This window comes from Nelusetta ayraudi, unplaced genomic scaffold, assembly GCF_046127955.1.
Source record: "Nelusetta ayraudi isolate G7.1 ecotype Tasmania unplaced genomic scaffold, CSIRO-AGI_Nayr_v1 ptg000060l, whole genome shotgun sequence".
Classification (NCBI taxonomy): Eukaryota; Metazoa; Chordata; class Actinopteri; order Tetraodontiformes; family Monacanthidae; genus Nelusetta; species Nelusetta ayraudi.
The window spans coordinates 3473582-3498874 of NW_027466110.1; the positions used below are offsets into that span (position 1 = coordinate 3473582).

At 46.0% G+C, this 25293-nt stretch overlaps 1 protein-coding gene across 2 annotated transcripts; it reads right to left on the reverse strand.

The window, feature by feature from the left end:
• Nucleotides 1-253: 253 nt before the first annotated feature.
• Nucleotides 254-25211, reverse strand: fign (fidgetin). 2 transcript variants are annotated; one of them, XM_076040185.1, is made up of 2 exons: nt 24957-25211; nt 254-2953 (listed from the first exon to the last, which is right to left on the reverse strand). In XM_076040185.1, the coding sequence occupies exons 1-2, from the start codon at nt 25186-25188 to the stop codon at nt 717-719; spliced, it is 2469 nt and encodes an 822-aa protein (XP_075896300.1). In that variant the 5' UTR covers nt 25189-25211; the 3' UTR covers nt 254-716. The 2 variants fall into 2 exon arrangements, with proteins under 2 accessions (XP_075896300.1, XP_075896301.1); XM_076040186.1 differs by lacking the exon at nt 24957-25211 and adding an exon at nt 23709-23999.
• Between the last annotated feature and the right edge of the window lie 82 nt (nt 25212-25293).

The following is a 25293-nucleotide window of genomic DNA, read 5'->3' on the forward strand; positions in this document are numbered from 1 at the left end:
TATTTATTGTTTTGATTGAAGTTACATCGTAAAATAATAGTTGTTGTGATTTCCTTTATTGTGAAAAGGCTAGTACAGCACCCAAATCCAACTCATGTTTGCTAGAAAACATGTCACAATGTTTTAGGAGAAAACAAAACAAAACCAAGAACAATAATGTATGTCTTGTTGTTAAACGGATTTACACTTACACTCCAGAAGTGTGTAAGGTAAAATAAAAAGCCCAATGTCGTTATGCCCAAACGGTAATTAGCTGAAAAGTAACCACAATTTTTCACAGAGAGCACGAAACGGACAAAGCTGTAGAACACTGTTCAAATGAAAAAGAGTTTTTTTGTCATGTTTTAAAGCTTTTTTTTATATATTAGCACATGTCACCAAATAAAGTTGTGAAAAAAAATTAAACAGCACCACCTCAGGCACTTAATAGCAACTAAATGTCAATATCAGCAGAATAGTATGTATATATACTTATATATTGTGTATATACAAAAAAACAACAACAAGGGGCATCTTCTTTGAGTTGTTGGGTTTGTGAGAACATGGCATCAGCCAGATAAAGCATTTCATTAATTTATACTAATGTGTGATGTCCCGCCACCTTGGGCCTTCAAAAACAATCCTTCTGCTGTTTGAGTTCACGATGCCACCGTTTGCCAAACCTCTTGTCCACTTATGAGAAACAAATAACTGGGTTCAAACATGTCAGGGTTCTTTTATTGACTACAACCAAACATTTTATTCCACTCTGTGTACATGTCGAGTTCTTTTTGTGATATGCTGGGTTGGAATTTGCAAAACACATTGTCAAAGTCTTGGTACGAAACCGGCCTCATCTGCGCGGGATGGAGACTTGAGAGATCGGAACCGGGAATACCGTGTAGAGGACCTACCGCGGCCTCCTGACATAGCTGGGCAACGTTCAGTCCCGAAAAGCCCTCTGTCCTCTGAACCAGCAGTGACATTTCTTTGTCACTGAGACAGTAGTTGTGCTGTGAGAGCAGTTGGGTGATTATCTGGTGTCGTGCCGTCCCATCGGGCGAGGGAATGAGCAGTCGCTTGGTAAAGTACCTCCGCAGGGACTCGGAGATCTCTTCAGGCTTACTGGTGGAGCAGACCACAAGGACGTGGTCCTCGGCGGAGGTCAGAACGCTGTCGAGCTGCATGAGGAGCTCAGCCTTTAGGCGATTCACGGGGCTCTCCTCGCTGAGCTGAGCTGACAGCAGCAGGTCCACCTCTTTGATGAACACCACGGCTGGCTGGCGACACCGGGCCACCAGGAACGAAGCCTGAATGATCTTGTCGCCGTCCCCAAGCCACTTTGTCACCAAAGCTGAGCAGTTGAGGAGCAAGAACGCAGCTCCCAGTTGGCTGGCCATGCAGTGAGCCAGCAGCGTTCTACCAGTTCCCTGAGGTCCAAATAAAAGGAGGCTCCGAGGTAATGTGGCGACTCCGCTGAACATGTCTGGCCTTAAAAGGGGCCAGAGTATCTCCTCTTTAATGGCTGCTTTGGCCATATCCAGGCCTGCGATGTCACTCCAGTCCACCGGAGGGCCCTGCTGGAGGATTTCTGTGGTTACCAGCTCCACCAGGCTGGAGTCGCTGTTCTTTAGCTGTTCCTCCGCAGCATGTACGGACGAGGTAGCCGTGCCAATGTCGGGCCCTGTGAGGGGGTGAGAGAGGTGCTGTCTGTGCTCTTCAGTTTGCTCGTTCATGATGGGGGATCCGAATTTGGTGTAGGGCTCACCAGTTCTAAGGTCGTCGACGGAGCCTTTGGTTGAGGCATAGGACGGAGGGGTCAGCGCTCTGCCGGAGGGCACGATAAATTTTCTCTGCTGATCAGAAGACATCGGCTGCTTGGTTGTCTTAAACGCTAACGACGGCGCCTCGGAACTTCGCTCAAAGCCGTTGCTCCTGTTTGAGTCTGAGATGCTGCTGTCGCCTATTCTGTACATTGGGCTCTGGGAGGAGCGCTGTTGGTTATAGTTAAAACTGCTAAAGTTTGAGTCCATATCTCCATGTCCACTCATGTAGAAAGCTTTTCGTTTTAATGAGCTGGACGTGCTGCCGTTCAGAGGTGTTGGTGCAATCGGGGTATGACTGTGGGATTGGTATGTATATCCAGGCAGTGTGGAGGGAGGTATTGGAGTCGGGGCCGCAATACCGGACGGCAGATAAGCAGAAGGAGGGGGCGCTCCCCCAGGGCTATAACTGGGGCCGACAGCAGTCTGAGAAGGATACCCTGTCGGAGGATAATTGTAGTTGGGGAGGTTTGGAGACCCGGCGTTGTAGCTGGGCACCAGGGCGGGGGGAGGAGGTGGGGGCGGAGGTTGCAAGAGCCCGGAGCTGTGCAGTGGGGATGGGTGAGGGGAGGGGAGGGCCGGGGTGGTCTGGCCGCTGTAGCTAGAATGCAGGTAGGAGCCGTTGTAGCTGGCGGTATATTCCTGAGAGGGGAGGCCCGAGTGAAGAGTGGTGGCCGTGTGGCTCCCGCAGTTACTGCTGGAATAGCTGGGCTCGGACAAGCTGCTGGCCACTCCCGGGGAGCTGCCTATGCTAGCCGACACATCTGTAGGGGGTAGGGCAGCTGTCATTCCGGCTTTGCTCACAGATATAACATCTGGAGCACAGTTCATTGGGTAAATCCCCTCCTGCCAGGACTCATTCTCTGACTTGCGCCCATTCATGAGTCCGGTGGTGCTATCAGAGTAGGAACACAGCAGGGCTCTTTCATTTGGACCGTCTATGATCCCGGAGTATTTCTCTGCATACTTCTTGAGCAGATTGGAGGCAGTCAAGGCCGAGATGTCATCGTTCGCCCAGGCGTACTGGTACGTTCGCTGTAAGTGACCCCGGTAGGCCTCTACTTTGTGAGCCGGCGAGCGGGTTGTGGATGAGATGTCAAAGTGTTGCTCTGCCCATTGAGTGTGCTCTGGGGTCCACTGCATCTTTAGACCTAGATATTTCATACAAGGGGAGAGATATATATCAAAGTGAGCATCACATTATAATGGATTATCATTTTAATAATATCTATCAGAGAAGATAATAATACAGTTCTTTTTGCCGTTTGACAGCTAGGATAAGATAGGGAGGAGAAATTGACAAATGATGGAGAGTTTCCCATGTGATAGTGCCGAAGTGGAAGGGATAAAATGTGTCCAATTTCCTCCCGCTTGACAAACAGACAATGCTAACTAAACACATGTTACACTCAGAATGAAGATGTCGAGACCCGCTCGGCTCTGTGTTGGGTGGTATAATCCAGCCGACACAGAGCGGAGTGACACGGACATTGTGGGTCAGTCTATAATCCAACTCTCATCTGAGGCATTCGCAGACAGTCTCAAATCTGCTTGGAGGAGAGCAGCAAAGCAATCTTCCTTGGCAGCGCTCTGTTGCTTTCATCACACAAACCCCTCAGCCCAGCATGAATTACATCCACATCCAGTCTGCCTACTGCTTCCTCATCCATGGAGAGTGTGTGTGTATGTGTGTGTGAGAGTAAGTGTGAGTGTGTGTGTAAAGAGGAGGGGGCATGCTGCTTCACTTGTCTTTTTCTCTGCTTCTCTGTATCGCCCTAAGGGTTTGAATGACATAAATAATCAGGTTAAATCCTAAAGTCAATCTGCAACTAAAAGTTGGTTGCTTTTTTTTTCCCCCCGCTCGGCGTCATCGTTCACCCTGCTAGCTATTATCAGAGGATGTACTATACCCCCGAAGAATATGGACTATTAAGAGGGTTGCGGCTCAGAAACAATCAGAGATAGTGCGCTGAGCCTCGGACGCCTCACATCAACACTAATCTGACCAACAACTACAACAGGAGATATGAGAGTAGATGCATTGGACTAAAATTTCTCCACTACTGTGCTACGTGCCCTTCCTAAGCAAGCATGCAGAGGCTTATGCTTTATACTTCAGTGGGTCTGCTGGTCCATTTCACTGAATTTGGACAACACGCTGTCACTGGCCAGAGGAAGATTAGGAATGCAGCGTTTGTCGGGAGATTCCCTCCTGACTCCCTCACAGCCATTTGCCCACCCGCTGCACTAGACACCAGGAGCTAATTAGCAGGATGATGCTGTGCTAATTGTGTTAATTTACAGGGTTTTTAGTCAAAGGGATCCATGCTATGGCTCACATGGTTGTCAACCATCCAAGCTAATGATTAGGGGAAAGAAAAAAAAAAAAAAAAAAAAAAAGGGCCAGCGGAAAAAAGAGTCCAGGCACACAAATATGGAAGGCTGGAACGGAGGGGATTATCAACGAGGACCAAGAGAAAAACACACAAATGTCCATGGCAGGAGCGCAGCGGGAATAATTAGAACGACATGAACAGTTAAACGTCTTTCATATAAACAAAAGCCTTTTTGTTATATATGTGATGTTCAATATATATATTTTTTTAACTCAAAGTCATATTGCTTTTAGAAAAAAAAAAGGAAGGCAACAGCGACATGAACAGTAGCTGTACGTCATACTGAGTATCGCCATTCACCAACTAAATAGATAAATAAAAAAAAAAATACTGATAGAATGAAACCAAAGATAATGAATCAGCTGTATCTGCATCGTAAGATGGACCAAAAGTTGCAAGGTTATACAGCATTATTGCCATTGTATCCATGGCATCACATTTTAATCAGAATTGTTGTTGTTGTTCTGACTAAATGGGATAAATTACCACTGCAAGTGAACTGTCTTCACCCTCTGTTTGCAGCTTGCTCTTAAAAACAAGTAGTAGGAGGAGAATCAAAAGCAGTTGAACAAAAAGAAAACAAAATCTCTCCCAATGGAACTGTACAATTCGGAACACAGCTAAAGATTATTAATAATGCTAATTTTGCCCAAAGATTGTCTCAAATGTTTCTGTTTTCTGACCACTCAGGTTAGGTCACGTTAAATTAATTATTTGGTGGCGTAAAAGGCAACTGGAAGGTCATGAAGTACGGCTGACCCCCGCCTAAGATCATTTCAAACACATGGACATGCAGAAAATGGACAGCCGTGCTCCACTGACCGGAGGCGCACTGTCAGTGGCCATCGTTGCTCGTGTCAGCAGGCCAAGTGCATTTATTGTCTTGCGTCAGCCTCAGGTGCACTGGTAATTTGCTTATTTTATCGGAGCCACCGTTGGTTGATCCTCCGCTGGGGTGACAAATTCCTCCTTTTCATTACAACTGTGAGTTGTAATAAAAACGACAGAAAATCTCCCCTTTTCAATACAAACTACAACAGCGTTGAGATAGCCACTCACTCACTAGAAGTGAGCCGCTTGCCAGGAATCTCTGAGGCCGTTTACAGGAGATACCGACACGGCGGCGCAGGTATCAGGATAATGGTTTCTGTGAAATCGTTCACTTCATTAACACTCAAGGCACATTTTGTCAATAACGGCGTATTGAGTGAGATTCCTCCATTACTGTTAATTCTCTCTCAACAATGCGCCACTTTGGACAATTTAAAAGGTGCTACTCAACAAGTGCACCGCACAAATCGAAGAGTTAGCTTTTTATTGTCTGTTCTGATTATATAAAGTCACAGCCCGACTGAAAAAAAAGGAGCACTCTGCTGTCTGTGCTAAATATTAACTGAGACAATTTAAACTCATTTCGCGACGCATTACAAACGGTGACATCCTTTCAGTCGATGAGGAGCTGACGGGGGGGGGGGGAGTACGGATGGATTCTTACGACAGATTAAATCCCAATGTTGTTAAGAATCTTAAATAATTCAGGCTACACACTTGTTCTCACGCAAGATATGAAAATTAAATGTATTTTCTTGATCAAATGAAAAAAGAAATCCAACAACAACAACAAAAAACAAAAAAAACAAAACTGTGGTTTCCACAAAGGTGAACGCATCCCACAGACACGCGGCCGTGCAGACACACACTCTCATCGCATTAGCATAATGATCTTGCACTTTCGGTATCACAGTTTAAGCGACGCACTCTGTTCCACCTGCCCGGAAAAATCAAAAACAACACCCACAGGCTCCTTTGTCTTTCTTTAAAGCGGTGTAATTACAGAGAGCTCCATTAGCGGAATGTTTTCAGATGGCCCGGGGGCTCCGGCTCGGATTCCACTCGTCAGCCACCAACAAACACAGACGCACTGTGTTTCTGCAAAGGCGCTTTTGTCGATTCACGAATCACGCGCAACCGTCGGGGGTGAATTTTAGGGTAGCATTTAAAAAAAATAAAAAATAAAAAAAATAAAAAAAGAATCGCCACAGCTGTACTACTGCACTGAAGGTGGCGCCTCAATACATCTGAAGTGCCGCTGCTACGCTGGCCGCTCTTTCACACCAAGCGTGAGTGATTGGCATCTATGAAGCAGAGATGCTGACCTTTTTAGGCTACCATTAATCTGGTAGCCTTGGCTGTTTTTAAGCAAACAAGACTTGGGCCTCCACTCTGTCCATCCAATTTCCCCCGTGCGCAAATTGGACCGCCGCTCGGCACAATTCTCTATTCATTACTCTGCTGCTGAAAGGAAACACAGAGGTGGCAGAGCGGGCTTTTTTTTTTATTTTTTTTTTTTTTTTAACCCCCAGTGTGTGTGTGTGTGTCTATGTGCGTCTGTGTGCGTGTGTGTGTGTGTGTGTGTGTGTGTGTGTGTAGTACACAGTGAACGACGAGAGGGAAAAATGCCTTCCAGGAGAGGATTCCCAAGCATAAAGAGCTGGACGTTCCTCCCCCCCAACCCTCCTCCTCCTCCTCCTCCTCCTCCTCACCCTTCTACTTCTCCTTCTTTTTCGGTTTGGGGGAGGGGACAGTGGGAGGGTTGTGGGGGGAAACTGAAAGCTGTCTTAATTGAAACGTGGCCTAATCAGACTCATTACCATTTTTACCAATTTGCGGCACCAAAGATGCTTATTAGGTAACTGTGTTTAATAAGCTGTTCTTTGGAGAAACTAACTGTAATGAGCTCTTTAAAGTCAGTCTTGAGCATGATTATGCGTTGGAAGTGTTTTCATTCGTTCTTTCTTTCTTTTTTTTTTTTTTTTTGCCGGGTTCCTGGTACGTTCTGTCGCGCACAATGTCATAATTAAAGCCGCACAAACTGCACTTGGCGCGACGCACAATGGCCCCGGCTGAGGCCGCAGACGCCTCTGAAAAGTATTTTATAATTACTGATCATTACAACCCCGGGATTTTCCATCGGCGGAAGTAAACATAATTATTGGACCTTTTGCTTTTTTTTATTCCAACACACACACACACACACACATATATGCACATGCACACGCGCACTCCCCCCCCCCCGGTTCCCCTACCCACTCCACTTGACAGGCGTGCAAATATTGCAGACAGACCGTAATTAGGTTCATAAATAAAAACACGTTCGTATTCAAATTCGGCGGCGATACTCCCGAGCAGGCGGGGGGGGCGGGGCCAAACGCTGGGAGCCGGCAGTGTGAGGCGGTAATCGGCGCGGCCACGCGCTCCCATTCATCTCGCATATCAAGTTAAGACTATTTAAACTCAATTTGGAGCTCCGTGTGGCAGTAATTCCAATCTTTAGACGGCGGGGTGCCATTTAACCCCTCATTTAGAAAAGATATGTCTGACTCAGTCAATGCCTCTTCCAGGGACCTCACCCCTCCCTCACCCCCTCCTCGACCCCCTCCCCGCCCTGCCCCCTCCCCCCCTCCCCCCCACATATATTTCTGTGTGACCAGCCGTGGCAGCAAATTCTCCACACTATTAAAGTCCACTGATCCTAGAGGTTTCTATACTAATCCCAACACTAAAGGTGGAAAATGACTTGCGCCACGCACTCGCACTAAGTTTATTGTCGCCGGGTCTGCCTGTCAGACCCCGCGGCTCGCCGTGATTGGACGGCTCCCTCTCCTCCTTTCTCTTCTTCTTCGTCTTATAATAATACTCTTGAGCCGGCCCGGCGAGTCCCCACAGTGATGGATCAGCTATCACCTCAATTAGGTTGACACAGATTAGTTATATATAGCACATTTCCTCAACGTCGAAAAAGCTGTGAATGAGTGAATTCATTCCGCTGACGCTGTCCCTTAATATCCTGCCGTACTTGTCCTCGGATGGGCGGGATGGATTATGGGATGGATGCGTTTGTGAATTAGCGCGATGAATTGCGAATTCAATGAAATGTCACAAGTGTTTGCCAGAGGAGCGAAAGCAAAAACAGCCATTTTGAATGGTTATGATCTTCAACAATGAGCTGCACGTCATCAATATCAGATAGATCTATATCACAATAAATAACTAAAAAAAAATACTAGTTTAATTAATTGTATTGATATTATTCCAGAATCCAATTTTTTTCAGTTCAATGATAAAAAACAATTTTACCAGAATTATCTGGTATTAAACATTCCGTACTGTGGTTGCAACAAAATTCCCCAATACTAGGATTTGAAATGAATGACTAAATATTTGGAACTGATGTTTTATTTTGTTTGCCTTGACTTTTTAATAATTCAATCAGTTGTGTGTGTGAGTGTCTGTGCATATATCTATATGCATATCTATATACATATAGATATATATATATATTGGGTTTTTTTTTTTCAAGTAAAGTATGAAACCTTAGTAAAATGCACATTTTTTATGCATTCAGAGTTTTACACTACTTCAGGACCGGTGGACATGAAATCCTTTGTGTTCATCTGGCTCTCGCTTATTTAATTATTTTTCCAAGATGTGTATCTAACCTTCCTCTCACTCTTCTGCACTTGCGCACGTACACAAACCGCCCACCCACCCACACAAACATACAAACAAACACACTCACGCACACATGCATTACTAGAGTTATCACAAAATTATTTTTAGAACCTCATCTGGCCATTTTTGTTTTTGTGCATTAATGTTTTATGTCCATTTTAGTGACAGCTGTTTGCTGTGCTCGGTTAACTTGTGGCCATTCAATATGGCATTAATATTTTGTTTTCCTCGTCTCAACACACAACAACGCGCATGCACTCAAATAAAAATGTGTGCAGGGATGTTTTTTTTTTTTGCTTTTGTTTTAAGCCCATTTGAGAAAAAAAATTAAACGCCCGCCGAATTTTGTCTCTGCTTGACAATTTTGACTGAGTTCAAATCCAAGTGACGATGGAAAGCTGACGTGGAAAAGAGACAACGTCCATAAAATAAACACACGACAGAGCAGACGCAGGGAAAGTCACCTGCTCATCAAGAGGCTTAAAAAGTGTCACAACTCGTCCTTGTGATAATTAGGACGCCGGTATTACAGCGGCACACTAAATTCATTAATTTCTTAAAAACCTTTCAGTAATACGTTTAATTACAAATGTCACACAGGTTGCGGTGAAATTTGCCTTTTTTTTTTTTTTTTTTAAATTTTGCATTATTACACACGTGGACGTGTCAAAATGAAAGAAAAAAGCTTTTCTCATTTGCATGTCTGAACGGAACCGTCCTCTGCATCTCGAGGCTACAGCTGTGAAAACGGCCCCCTTGCCACTGCAGCTTGACGGAAAACCCGCAGAAAACTGCAGGTCCTCGCTAGATGACAATTTAAACAACCTGCCTCACTTAAAGTCACTCAGACGAAAAGCAGCAGTCACCTATACTATAATACTAAAAACTACTATAATAATAATCTAATAATTCACCTTAATGTTCAAAAAAGTCAATCTTCCAACTCACAAATTATTTGAAAAATTAATAGTTTTGCTTAGATTTTACTGGGCCATGGAGAAGAGTGCAAACACACACACACACACACACACACACACACACACACACACACACACGGAAACACTGCTTCTTTGCTGATGTGATGCTATTTTATGGAGTCTGTATAAAAAACATTCAGTGTTTGATGACGGCAGATGCGGACATGCTTGTTCGGCCTCTGGATGAAATACGTTGAATGAATTTCTTTTGTTTGAATATAAAAAAAAAAAAAAAATGGAAAATGCTCGATGACTGTATAATCACAAACCAGAGCCCAAGTCTCCCCCTTATCGTGAATAAGCGGCGGACGTTACCTTTGAATTTACGCAGATACGGGAAAACTTCAATTTGATCGCATAATGCATTTCCGTTACATAGGCTGGATTTTCTCCTCTCCCATTGGGATTTGGAGCTGAGCTGATGATAAGGTCTATTTGCTTGAGGGGAACGTGTATTTTTTATTCTTTTCTTTTTTTTTTCTAGGCATTTCTCTCCTCCCTCCTGCTGTAATATGGCGAAAGTGGTGAGGTTGAGAGATTCTCTGAGCTGTCATTTCTCTGTCTCACTGATACTAATTAAACCACGACTCTCCAGGCCAAGAGGCCCCTCGAGGCTGCATCTTCCATTACTAGCCTAAGTACGGCAAAAATCCGCGCGCATGCAAAACTAACAGCTCTCCACACACAAGTAGAACTCGTACACTGAATAAAATAAGACAATTACGGGGGCAGAGGCAAGCTCGGCGCTGTTCTGCAGCGCGTGAGACTGATGAATACTCAAATGGCTTGTTAGGTAAAAGAACACGGTTGTTGAGTTGGAGCACTTGGCCAAACTTGTTCCACATGTGCGGGGGGGGGCGGAGACGGTGACTCCCCCCCACAACCCCCGTGGGCCCAGCACAACTCTTGCGCCTCTCAAGGGATCACTTACGCACTTCAAATGGAGGAGAGGCAGATTGTGACCTCGCTACACGGAGGCTCATTGACCAGGAGCTTCTCCCCAACATCTTCAATTTGCCAAAGTCCCATTAGTCCCGGAGAAGACTGCAACCAAGAACAATCTGGGAGGATTGTCCAAATTATCCTCACGTTCTTGAATTTGCTTGAAGAGGCGGCGTTTTTGGATGGCGGGACTGTCTGGTCGTCTCATGCTAGCATGTGTAGCCCCGCTTAGAAATTGACTTTGTTCAGCGGTTGGATTCTTAAAATTGTTTCTGCTCCACATTCGCAGCCATTACATCAGTACAGCTGTTGTAACCTGGGTAGGACGTCACGAAGGTCCTATGGCAGAAAAACAGCACGCTACGGCTAGCTAGTTGCTAGCTTGCTACATCATCTACTTTCAGCCCATTTCTTTATGTATGATGCAGAGGATGTTGCCGCTAACAGGCTGGATGATGACATACAGCCAGATGACGGAGGGGGAAAAAAAAATAATTATTTGTTAACATTTGTCTGAAATAATTTACCGCGGCTGAATTGAATTGAATGCAGCTGTTCACATGACCCTCCAGAGCTGGATTTCAAACACAAAGAAAGTGTGTCCGCGGTCACATTTATGGTTCCTATGTGTTAAACCGATTAAAAGTTTAAATGGAGGCGACGAGGAAGAAAAGGATGTTTGCTTGTAGCCGCTGCCAGCTTTTTGTCGAAGGCCTCTGAAGCATTCTGCGGTATCGACTGTGAGTCTCAAAGAAGGTCACTTCTCCAACACAGGCCAGACAAAAGGTGAAATGAGACAGCTGAAGCAATCTTAGGTCAATATGAAATAGAAATCTCTCCGCTGTACTGTAATAAAGTTACTGAAGTGAAGTAGTGGAGCCATAAAGGGGGAACTTTTACAAGAAAAGAGCCGTCTAGAAGATTGGTTCGCCCACTGGCTTCCGTGGCAGCGCCGCCAGTGCTGTATTATGCTTTCGCAAAGGAAAATGTTTATTCATTTGTGCATGTCTGCTTTTGAGTCTTTCAATTTCATTTTTTTCAAATGAACAAAATATGGATTGTATCATGGAATTTCTGGTTGACTTGAAGAATGGATCGAGGGTTGTTTTTTTTGTTTTTTTTTTAAAAAAAAAAAGCTATGTCAAAAATAGATGCTACGAGAACAGTGTGTAGTTCTGGAAATCCACGGCAAAAAATTTAAATTGTAATTTAGGATGTCGCACACGAGGATTTGCACCACGTGTGCATGTTTAGCTGAAGTTCTCTGGGAGGTCGGTCAATATTCTAACAGAGCAAAAGGCATGAAACGCATCCCGTGTTGAGAACTCACTGGGCACAAACGTATTGGGGAAAAAATGTTGCGTTCCAGCGAGAGAGCCGTACTGCGAGCGCCGACAGGAGATTATAGGCGGACAGCGAACAGCTGGATGACTGACCAGCGGAGACACTAGCCGGTAAACCTGGTGCCTGCTGTTCAGATAGAACCGTGTTGTTAGAACAGTGTGACAGAAGCAGCCACGCAGCAGCAGCAGCAGCAGCAGCAGCAGCACATAACATCACACAAAAACTGTCTGTCAGAGGGGGAAACTGACCAACAAAAAAAAATCTAACAAAACATACCAGGGTTTTATTAGGGATTTCCAGCTTTGGGAATCAAATACAATTCACCTCCCCCCCCCCCCCCCCCCCCCACTTTCTCATACGTCCTTTAAAGGCAGCAGAGGCTCAACGGGCCCGGACACTATCATCCCACATTAGAGGTAAACACGGAGCGGCACCGCAGTACCTGTGAGCTCCGCCGACTCTTCCCTCGTCCCTCCTCCAATCGCAACCTGCCACGCTCTCCTTTAGCGAATCACTTGTAGGCTGTCAGGCGCCGAGAGCGCTGCCTCTCCACGCTGTCACTCAGCTGTCACGCCGGCCCCAAGATCCGCCCCCTTTCCCGCCACCTCCATCGCAAGTTCCCCCACACATCCTGCAGGGCTCCCAAAAAAACCCAACAAAAAAAAAACGCTTCCTGCCGCGATCTACTTCCTGTCTCTTTTGCCAACCTTAATCAATTTATCCTCACTTTAAATTCAAACATTCTCTTTCATTCCTCCCTCCCCGACCCCACCAACCATCTCTCCTGACTGCACCATTAGCAGATTAAATGTTCCCCCCCAACAAAATATTAATTATTTACAAAAAAATACATCTCAGGGTGAAACTGTTGAACGCGTCCGCGTGCTGCTAGCTGCTGCGGGGGCAGCACGGTAATTGCTTCAGCCGCGTGTAAATGGAGGAGTTAAGACATCTGTGGTGCCGAGCGGCGGCGGGGGAGGGGAGGGCAGGGGAGGGGAGGGGGGAGAGTGGCAGCCTTCACAGAGTGCGGCGCTTTGATAGAGACGAGGCAAGAAAGAGCGGGAAGCGGCCGACTGAGTCTCTGAGCCGTCGCTCACATCATCATCATCGTCGTCATCATCACCATCACCAAGGAACAAGTAAAAAGGAAAAACGGAAATTTCTTCTGAAGAAATAAAATGACAACAATTGAAAAGTATAAAAAGAAATATTTTTAAAAATATAGAATTCCTTTTTTCCTTTTCTAAACTTCCAGTGCTCCTTCTCAGGGAGAACAAATGAAACAGCAACACACACCTTCCCTTCATTCCCGCCTCGACAGTGTGTACAGTTGTGCGTCCGCATGCGCGGACGTTCCGCCAATTAAAAGCTAATTAATTAGACACAATTCTATTACGCTACAAATCCCAGCCATCAATACGCACAACCTGTGGGGTCAGCCGCCGCTCCGGCGCGAATTGGCTCTCTCGCGGCCGCGTGGAGCAGTGAGAGAGAGAGAGGGAGAGAAAAAGAGAGAGAGAGGCGAGAGGAAGAGAGAGAGAGAGAAAAAAAAGAGAGAGAGAGAGGCGAGAGGAAGAGTGAGAGAGAGAGAGAGCGGCAGGAAACAGTGTTTGGCTGCTCGGCTGCTCAAGCTCATCAGTTGCTGATAACACACAGCTGACCAAATGCTTCACGTTCAGTAGGGTGTAAATATTGAATATTGTGTTCAGCTCTGGCTTTAAGTGATATTCCCAAGATTTTAGAGTTGTGTTTCTAAAAGTCCTAATTAATAAATCCAAATTTTTAAATGAATATTTGCAGTCAGAAATCAATCCCAGAATAAGCCCTGAATTTACTTTTACCTCTAATCATTTAGTGCTCTGCTGGGCTTTTTGTGGTAGTAGTTTCATTGTTATTATCAAACTATATTTTAAAAATGTCGGGATTATTCAAAACCGTTTGGCAAATGTGTGTGTGTGGATGAAAAGGTAAATATTACAAATATTCAACATTAAAGTATGATTCACTCTTTATTACACAATAGTTGATTATGCACTGATGTTTTAGGTAACCTGTTGAGGTCGTGTGTGATTTTTATGACAAACATGAATAAACCTTGGTTAGTTCATAGCATTTAATTATCTAGCTAGAAAGGTTGTTGTTGTTTTTTTTCACAAATAATGACTAATTCTTCACTGCAATGTCTATTGTTCTTACGCCACCTCATACTGGCAGACCTGCAACACCAAATTAAAAAAAAATATATACATATATATAAAAAAAGATAAGCTTAATGCTGAAAAATATGCAACGAGGAACGTCTCCGACGCAGCGTGTTTTTTTTTTGTTGTGTCTCTCCTCTCGCACAGGTTGCGTTTGAAAAACCCGCCTGCGGCCGCGAGTTCTCCTGATGAATCGCGTGCAAAAAAAAAAAGAAAAATCGCAGCCGCGAGTGAGGAGTCTTAAGTGAGCGGGCCCACTTTGTGCGATGGGCGAAAACAGCCGGCGCTCAGCTCATTTGGGTATGCATGAAATAACAGAGAGCCCTACTGGGAGCGTTCTGGGTTTCAAACGTTTGGGGTCAACTGCGCGAGCATATTCCACATGTTGCAGCCCCGCGGCCGCCGAGGTCTGGAATCTACCTCCCTCCTGGCCGGGTGACGTTGCATGTTCTATTTCCAGACCCAGGGTTGAAGTGAGGCTGCGGGGAGTGTAACACTGACCCACATGACCTGTGGCCTATAAAAGCTGCCTGGAGCCCTCGTGGCGCGCACACACACACACACACACACACACACACACACAGACACACACACACACACAAAGACAAAACTCCTCACTCCTTTTGCCGCAACCTTTCGGAAAAAGGGAAAAAAAACAAACACTCACGGATGAAATGAAAAAACAAAAAAACTTTGCCGTGTCTTTTCATGCCAAATGATTTGCATCCTCTCATTCGCGTCTTTGACTCAATGTATTCCGTTGCCGAGACCGACGCTCACCCTCTGAAGTCTCAAGTGGAAAAAAAAAAACAGCCGAGGAGGCAAAAAAAAAAAAAACTGCTTTAGTTTCAGGGCCCGGTGTCTACAGGCCACATGTCTCCAGTCATCTGTCACTGGTTTACATACATTCTATGACACTTCCTCTCTCTGTGGGAACCCGTTGTCACCACTTGGCCGCCAGCAGAGGCTGACTGGGTGCGAGATGGGTCTCCCCCAGGTACCTCTAGGGAGCCGCATTAGGCCCTAGCTGACAAACTGACAGGAACACACACACACACACACACACACACACACACACATATACAGTCCTTCTGCCCAAGAACTCACTCCTCCACCAGCACGCCGGCTCACATGCTCCCAAGGCATGGCCCACTTTGCATAAAGCAGTGACTTTAACTCTCCGTCAGAATCTTTTCTTTTCTTTTTTTTTGTTTTGTTTTTTTTTTCTCCTTTTCCCAGACACAAAAATTATTTTTCACCCCTCTAGCCTCGACATGCTACATGGAAGTTTCGAAATGAATAATGGAAACAACAGAGCTGAGGACTCATGGGATCCATTTAAAGATGTTGGGAGAAGAGGCGATGCAGTCGGGGCTCGGACTGCGGAAACATCGCGCTGCCAGTAAATGAAAATGTGCTATTGTTGGCTGCCGTATAGAAGTCATACTGGAATCTGTCTGCGGGGCGTGTTGTTGTAAACAAATTCATGGTATTAGCGCTTTTTTAAAAGTAAATAAATAATTAATAATGGTAGCTTTTGAAAACTGGTGCAAAGTGAAGATTTAGGTTATTCTTAAAAATTCCCAGAAAAAAAAAGGACTTTTGGTTAAATTTTTGAAGTTTAAATAAAATCTCAGGTTCAGGGCACTCAGAGTGGGTAGAAATGCTGTCTTCAAATAAAAGACCTTTGACAAAAATCCATGTGTACCTGCTCAAATCTTCTTTAATGATGGCTACAGGTTCGGATTTATTTGTTTATATTTTGTATCCAAGTTATCTAGTTCGCCAGGAGGCCAAAACGTAATACTGCATGCTCTCCCCTGGCCACCCTGCAGATTGATAGTAAAGTATTGACAATCACAATAAAGTATTGAAAAAATGGACCTGCTTTCTCAGCTCCACGCGCCTTAAAAAATAAGAAAGTTAACTTGTATTACAGCGTCACCGTGTAGCTATAATTTGAAACACCCAATTTTTAAAGTTCACACTAAATTATTAAAATGAAAAAAATGTTTTACAATCAGCGGTATTGCACATCACTAATAGGTTTTAGGGATTTTTAAAAAAATGTATTTATCCCAGTAGATCGTAGGCCATTATTCACATGTGTAACCCCCCCCCCCCCCCCACCTCCAGTGACTTGAACCTGGAGTGTTTTTATGCCGTTCCATTGTTGTGCACCGAGTCGCCCTCATTTTCCAAGAGCTTTCCACTTTCAATGCCACTGGAGGCTCAAAGGACGCCTGTATCCCTCCTGCAGCCTGTTTTCTTTCATGCCATAACTTAAACAAACTCCACATCTAGGAAAGAGCGTCTATCGATCAAGGGGGTAGGGTTAAAAACTCAAGACATTTCAGTGGACGCCACTTGACCTCATGGTGGAATCTCACACTTTAACGATACTGCTTATGCGCAGGGATCAGGGAGGATCCGACTTCCCGGGCAGACAAACTGGACTTGCTGCTATTCGGTGGAGCGTGTTTAGGTTTTCTCAGCAAAACCTAGTTTGGTAATTCCGCCTCACCTCCCCAGATAGCTGAAAGTGGAAGTGAGCGAGCGCGGGGCAGTCCACGGCAGCAGCTATTTTAGTCCATGCAAAGTCAACATGACTCCCTAAGGTGGTTTCCTGATAATGAACACAAAAGGAGTGTCAGCCCTCATAAAGCTCGGCAATGATGCTGAACTCCTGAGCGCTACAGTCTGGTCTTTTTTTTTTCCCACTCATTTAAAATGAATCCAACTCTGCCTCGACACTGCCAGGTTCTGTCAAATAGGCCACACACCACGCAATGAGGCTGGGATTGACATTTAACATACGCCAAACAACAGAGACAATGCGGAAGAAACAAAATAAATTATTTAAGGCACTGAAAATCTTTCCTGCTACCTTCCATCAAGAGGCCAGGCATTTCTTTGTTGCCTTAATAGGGTTATAACCATATTATCAATCACAAAATTTAAACTTTTTGTTCTTTTATTAAGATATGCTCACCAGCCACTTTAATAGGTATGTTGTTTAGCTGTTTGTTAACACAAAAAGCTAAGCAGCCAATCAAATGACAACTTGCTGGAGTTCAAAGTGAGCATCAGACTGGGGGAGGAGAAAGGCGACTGAAGTGACTCTGAACATGCTGGTCTGAGTGTCTCACTCACAACCTGCAGCCGATCTACTGGGATTTTCACAGCATCACAAACGTCACACAGGGTTCACACAGAGATTGAGCCCAAAACGAAAAAATGTGCAGTGAGTGGCAGCTGTGTGGAGGAAAATGGCTCTTTGATGTCGGGGGTCAGAGGTCAGAGTGGCCGGACTGGTTGGAGACGGCAGAAAGGCAACGGCAAATCAAATAACCACACGGTTACAACCAAAGACTGCAGAGTTGAACTCAAACAGCTTCCTGGCGCTAGCAAGGTGTAGCTAACAAAGTGGCCGGTAAGCGTCCTATTTTAATTGTGTGGGGGGGAAAAAAATCAGATACTTCATAATTTATTGTTGTAACGATGAAGCTCAATGTGACGTCCTTGCACCCCCCTTGCTCTTATGTCTAATTGCTCAACGTGCAGCAGCTGCTGAGACTCACGCGTTCACCTCCAGCGGCACAGAGGAAAACAACAGCGGCGGAGTCGCGGTCCTGCGCAGTCTGCTCGCCTAACAAGCAAACTGCTGACATCCAGACGTCTCCCGCCGCATCACCGCTGCGGCCGCGTCGCAGCGCCGCCAGCAGACGGTCAGCAGCCTGACACTCAACGGCGGCGACAGCGTTACTGTACGGCAGCCCCACCCCACCCCACCCCACTCCTCTCTTCTCCCCCTCCCCCGCTTGCTCACCGCTGCCAGGGAGACCTTCACCCAGCGCCTCCCTCCCCGTCTCTCACTCCCACTGCCAGCACCTGGCACGGAAGCGGACTCCCCGGCCACCCAGCTCCACCGAGGAGAATAAAAACTTAGCGAGAAAGCCAACGACCCGAGCCGAGATCCTGCTAATTGTCTCAGATATCAGTTTGCGACAATTAGCGTCTAGTTCGGTGTATCGGAGCGTGGAAAAGAAGTCTGAAAAATTCACCTTGAATCACCTTGATCTAAGCCTTTTGATGGATGAATGGTTACAAAAAAAGAAAAATGTGAGAAGGCTGCTCGTAAGAAAAATCTGGCTATGATGAGAGTTGCAATCATTTAATTCCATTTATTCAAATTTTATTCTTGAATTTCTTGAATTGAATTTAGGAGTAGCCACAGTTTTGCAGACCTTAAGCGGCGGGATCACAGTCTGCAAGTGTTATCTTAATTGAGGGGTTATGCTGATGAAGACAGGTCAGCATCAAGAGGACGTGGTGTTAAAATAAAACGGAGGAATTTTTTTCTCTCCCAATTTACATGTAATAAAGCCGATTTGTGCGTGTGCGTGTGTGTGTGTGTGTCCGAGTGAAAGGCAATGATGACTTCTTCCTATTGCCAAAGGTTTTCAGTCTCGATATGGCGGCTGCCATCAGCAGCTCAGTGAGAAAGAACGTTGTTAAAAAAGAAAAAAGAAAAAAACACACCTTGGAACAAGGACAGGGGAGAAAAAAAAAACACCTCTCCTCACCAAGGTTATTCAATGATAAGCAACAGTGCTCAGGCACACAATGACGCCTCAAAGTGCCGGCTACTTTCAAAAGCCGTGTAATTGTAGATTTTGTTAATCAGTGTCCTTCAGTGCTGCTGTATGTGTCCAGTGGCACTCGAAGCAGCGGCAGCACAAGACATCATTTACAGATGGAAGAGGATTGAGCCACTGGAAGCTGCAGGTTGGATGATTTTTTTTTTTTTTTTTCATTTTCTTTTTTTTAATCAGACGTGGATGCCAAATTAGGACGCGCAGAAAACGACCGAAATGATGCTGTGCACCGCCACGTCAAAAAGTCAAGACAAAAAAAAATAATACAGACAGAAAATTATCTTTTCAGGAAGCGCGAGCCACACACACACACACACACACACACACACACACACCCTATTTGTAGCATGTGTGTGTTTGCAAAACTACAGACGGGGAGATTTTTTTTTCCTTCACAACCCCCCCCCCCCGCAAGAGAAAGAATTTAGCATGTCTAATTAAAATGTAAACAGCGTAATGAGGACATCAGTGATTTAAGCAAACGTCTCTCCGGCTGCCACTGGGGGTATGATAATTACAGAGGCGAATCTATGAATGCACATGAATCTCCTACAAGTCCAGATTAAAAGCCTTAGCGCTAAACCTAGTTTAGCACACCTGGGGATTGTCATTTCTAGCCAATCCCCAGCAGGCTTAGAGCTGCCTCGTCTCCCGGCGAGTGCAGGAGGGGGTGGCGGCGGGGACGAAAACAAAGCCTCCGTTCAAGACGCGGAGGAACGAGGAGTTTACTGTGGCAACAAATATTAGGGCTAAATAAAAATAAAGGCCGCGCGATTGCCTGGAAGGAGCGGCGTCGCTAATGGGGAGGTGGGGGGGCGTGCTGGCGAGGCGTCGGAGGTGGCGGCGTCGCGGGCTCGGCGTTGAAGGAGGGGCCGCCGGAAAACACAGAGGAAGAGGAGGAAGAACACGCAAGGCACCGAATCTTCCCTCAAGCTGGTTAACGAGGGAAATTAAAAAAAATAAGGTGGCGGAAGGACGGGAGGAAGCAAACACACAGAGGCACAGAATCCTTGAAAATATGCCTAAAAGGTAATATTGCACTCCGAAATAATATAATCTGGAGCCTTCAAAAATAAGCCCAAATATGCTCTGCAACACAGAACTGAAGGAAATTGAGCAAAAAAAAAAAAAAAAAATCAAATAAATACATTTTAAAATTGCAAGCAAATACTTTAAAGGCCACCCACAAGCAGCCTATAGATATGTCTATATGTCTATATATATATATATATATATATATGTACACACACACACACACACACACACACACACACACACATATATATATATATGTATAGCATATACTGTCACTCACAGAGAGAGACAGAGAGAGAGAGGGAAAGTCTGGGCAGACAGTGGCTGTGTCTAAATGAGATGGTGGTGCTGAGGGAGGGAGGGAGGGGGGGGTGGGGGGAGGAGGAGAGAGGAGGAGGAGGGCAGCGGCGGCGGCGGTGGTGGTGGGGGGGGGGGTGTCAAGGATTCGCGGTCCTTCATCTTTTGCGGCAGAGCAAACACGTCCCTCAGTATAGCAACAGACAGCTGCCTCCACTTTCTAATGCAGTCCAACTTAGATCAGTGCGAGGATTGTCAGCGCGCCGCCGAAACACACAAAGATAACACAGCGAGCTGCCATGGGGGAGAGGAAAAAGCGATGTGGATACAAGGGAGGGGAAGGTGAGGGAGGGGGTGGGGTGGGCGGGGGGGAGACTTGCAGGCGGAGAAGAGCGGGAGACAGGGAGGAAGACTACTCAGGAGTCAGATTGGACTTCCTGTTTGGTGTGTGTGTGTGTGTGTGTGTGTCCTGGCTAGACATGCAGACCTTGCTCAAGTCCCCTCTTGGCCAATTTTTCGTAAAAAATTAAGAACAAAAAAATCACATTCAAAGTAATTATGTGACTTAAGGCCCCTAAATGAACGTTTTTATGAATTTTTTGCATCTCCAAAATAACCATATCTTTAAGTCCACACTTTGTGAGTGAAAGAGCATCGTCCTCTGTTGGCTATATACGCGTGTATGTGTGTATGTGTGTGTGTGTGTGTGTGTGTGTGTGTGTGTGTGCGTGTGTGTCCCTCAGCTCCGTATGGGGACTCCCGTATGTGAGAAGCTGTAAAGGCACCACTTAACATATTGGCTTCAGAGACGAGACTGTCCTCAGACAACAAAGGCCCCCGATTGGCTGCGTCTGGAGACGGCCGGCGTTTTTCATCCCTCCGCGCGTCACGCAGACGCGGCGGCCCGAGCGTCGCCAAGCGGCTCGGCCTCGGCACGCGTTCACTCGCGCCTTCGACGCTCACATCCACCTTCACAGCGAGGCTTCGAGCAGCAGCTGGTCAAAAGGTTGCAGCCGGGAAGTGGAAGGAAAACGCTACTCCTGCTACTCCTGCTACTCCTGCTACGATAACACGCCTCAATTCTTTTTTTTCCCCAAACGCCTCAAATCAGCTGTGAGCCAATTCTCCAATCCATCTCCAGTAAATACATGAGGATGTATCTATGCAATAAACCCAAAGAATGATATCCTAATTAGGTAAACAAACAGGTGGGCGCAGCCAGGTGTAGTTTTGCTCGACACACAACTCGCGGCTGGGTATTTTACGGCGGCGCTGCCACAGCAACAACAAAAAAAAATGGAAGAAAAAGGCGCAAATGCTTGCGACATGCGGCCCACAGGCGCCGCGAAAACAGGCCGATCAGACTCGATAGGGAGGGGTGGGGGGTCGCCGCCATCGGCGTGGAGCGACAGCTTAGCTTTCTCCTCCTCGCCGTCCAGTGAGAGGTAAACAGGGGCTGTCAGCTGCTTCCCGTGCACACCGGAGGAGTCTGGGGGTTAAGTGAGGACCTGCTGGAAACACCCGGCGCTGCGGGAGATCAGCCGCAGCAGCCCTGGAGGGGGCCGAACCGCACAAATATCGGACTAACGAACAAGTCGCTAATTGTCGCGCGGCGCTCGGCGACGACGACAACAACTACCATCAAAAACGGCCAGCGACAAAAATAGGCCTGTTTGTGTTTTCCCTCCGTCTTCAAAAAACCAAAATACGCGGCTCTCTCGCGAACAGATGGCAGCACCTTATAGCGCCGATGTTGTGAAGTTGTCAAACATTTTTTTCCCACCTTGCACCGTTCTTGGTGCGAGATGAAACCGGGCTCCATCAGAGGACGCCGCCCTTTAAATACAACTCCAAAAAAAAAAAGACATATATTTATATATATATATATTCACAAATCCACTTCAGCACCGATATTTGAAGCGGTTTAAAACAGCTCCAATCAAAGTTCTGGGGGGGGGGGGGGCAATAAAAATAACCAGGCGACTGAGCATGCAGAATGCGGGGGGGGGGGTGGGGGGGGGGTGGTGGAGGGTGTCGGAGCATGAAACACAAAACAATCCAGACAAATTTTAATGCCCACTTTACAAATTAAAAAAAAAAAATCACATCACCACAAGCAAACACTCCAACACAACAAACACGCTGGTAATGTACATGTGTTTTGTTGTGTTTTTTTTTGGTCTCGGCTGACTGTGGGAGGGGGGGACGGCCGCAGCCACGCTGCAGCTTTTTTTTTTCCCCTCTTTTTTTTTTGAAGAGGACTGAAAACATACTTCAGCACGCGGCCGACAATGTTAATTTCCTCTCGAAGCTAAAAAACATGCAAATGAAAATGTGCAAACGCAATTAAGTTAAATTGTGGGACGGAGGTGGGAGAGGAGGCTGCGCTCGGGGGGCGACAAAGTGTTTTGCCCGAAGGGAGACGGCGCAACACAACTTGCTGCTTCCCCCCACTGAGCGACTGTGGCCGGATGCACTTGGAGCCTGGTGGGAAACCTTTGCAGGACCAAGCATGCAGCAGTGCCCGACCACTGGCTCTGAAAACTGCTGCTGCTGCTTTCTGGTAAGTGTGTTCTAGTGCTGTACTGACAAAAGTAAATAAATGTATTAATTAATTCAACAAATGTGGTAAACTATGGGAATTTTTGGAATTTAACATTGAAAGGTGTGACTTATTAGCCTGTATGCAGAGCATCATCATGCAGCACTGACAATATTGTCATATTGTGCATAGTACACTTAATATTCTTGACATGAGATAACATTTCTGTCAAGTGAATTGTTTTATTTTACAATCAATATTGCTTTATTAACTATTGTCAAGTTTGTATTTTGCTTGTCACAAATTAACACAAAATTCCCAGTTTGTGCATTTCGCCATGAACGCTAATGGCTTGAAATTTACTGAATGCAGTAAAACACAGTTAAAATATCGCAAGCGTAATTACAGTACACTCTTTTAACTTGTGTGCATCAATTGAACATGGACGGGAATCGTTGTATTAAAAAAAAAATCAAAGGTATGAATATTTTTATCCAAAAAGTTTCACAAACTAAACAAATGAATTTAACAATGCCTTGAGCTCAGGTCTCAGCAAGGTTGAATTATTGTGGCAATAGGCAGAATTGAAATGCTCCATTTTAATAACAGCTCGCATCACTTTGTGCATTTATTTCACCACCACTGTCTGTCTGGGATGCCAAAAATGTCCAGAATGTGAATAAAGACGTGCAAAAAATATGAACGCACAGCCGTTGCAAACTGCACATGGGCACATTTAGGGAGACATAAACCAAAGGAAATGAAAATGGGGCCAAATCAATTAACTTCCACCACAACCTAATTAATAATCCCACAAATCAGTCAGACAAGGTGAAGTTATCTCTGTCATTAAGCCTTAAATAATGAGGTAGGGAATTTTAGATGATGGACAGAACATGCACAAAAATATGAACGATAATAACAGCAGCAATAAGTCTCAGTTTTGGTAATCCAAATAAAATGACAGACATGGAAGAGGAAGAAATTGCGAAATGGACGTACCATAGATACTGGTGCTAGTGATCATATCGTCAAGCCTAAAAACAAGAGGAGAGGGGGAAGAAAACAGCAGAATCGGAATTTTCACGAGCAGGAATTCCAAAGGTTGCTTCTCATTACAGCCACTTCTCTCTCCCTTCTTCTTCTTCTTCTTCTTCTTCTTCCTCTTTTCCTTTTCCTCTGCTCTCCTTCTCCTGCAGCTATCGGGTTTCACAACTTAGAACGCGCACGCTGCCCCGCTTCCCTGCTCGCCTCGTTTCATTTAGAAAGAGAGAGAGAGACTAAGAGAGAGAGAGAGAGAGAGAGAGAGAGAGAGAGACTCCGGATCGGCCAATAAATCCGACGACGGGTCTAATAATGACAATAAATCGCAATTTAAAATAAAATAAAATAAAGGAACACGCGCGACTGACTGATGCCGAGGACACGCGAGAGGCTGCGCGTGAGGCTCCCCCGGTCCTGTCACTTCTTTGCGCGGGTTGCAGCAGCAGCAGCAGCAGCAGCCGGAGAATCGGACGCGTGTGTTGCGGGGAAGAGATGACAGAAAACACACATTCTCCACGCCGCCTATTAGAGGAAGAGGCTAAAGCGTGATGCCTCTCGCCCCCCTCCCTGCACCCCCCCACCCCCCACCCCCACCCCAGATGACTTGCCGGCAGTTGTTCCCCACCGCCACCACCACAACCACCACCACCATGTGCGCAATGACAAGCCGTGCACGAAGCGTCTCCAGCCAGCCAGCCAGCCAGCCAGGCTGCGGTGATTAACTTTGATGCTGCCTAGCATGTTGAAACTTCACGTTGAAAAAAAAAAGTTATCCGGGGGAGCTGGTTGCAGCGTCCACATCCATTTTGTTTTGGATTTATTTTTTTTGATTTTACATAAATCATCCTTAAAATTTTGGCTACTAAATCAGGATGGTGTTTTTTATTTTTTATTTTTTATTTTTTATATTATTATTTGCGTGGACAGGGCAGAATTCAGCCGCCCGCGCGCACTGCGCTGCAGACGCCCGCGATGCACGACACAAACACGCAAAGACGATCAGACGCGCGCGAGCGCGTTGGTTTTGCCCCTTTCTCTTCCTTTTCCCTTTCTTTTTTTTCATCATCGCGCACTACGTTCGCTGCCTCGCGTCTCTTTACAGTTATCAACATCGCCGCACGGCACACGGCGCGAACACACACACACACACACACACACACACACACACACACACACACACACACACACACACACACACACACTTACCTGTGAGGGTGACAGGGCAGCTGCGTCTGGACGGTTCACGGCAGCATCGATCCGCCCGGGCAGCGCGCGTGAAGGAACGGCTCGCGCCGGGTTCAAGCGTGGCTGCTGCACGCGATTTGAAACCATTCCAAGTTTGCGAGGGGAAGACTGACCACAGCCTCTGCCATGTTGGAATTCCACAGCCTGGACAGCTGCTCCGCTGACTGGAGGCAGCACGCTGCGCACTGCGCATGTTCTCTGCAGCCGGAGCCAAATTCAAAGGGAAGCTGCGACCTGAAGCAGGCGGCCAGAGGTTGTGCAGGGCGCCTGTGAAGTCATGGTGGGTTCTTCTTGTTGT

Bases quoted from the DNA above. Each gene is read 5' to 3' on its own strand.
- fign (XM_076040185.1), bottom strand. From the start codon at position 25,188: ATGCGCAGTGCGCAGCGTGCTGCCTCCAGTCAGCGGAGCAGCTGTCCA. The intron at 2,954-24,956 runs GTAAGTGTGTGT...TGAAATATCTAG, and splicing joins CTGCCCTGTCACCCTCACAG to GTCTAAAGATGCAGTGGACC.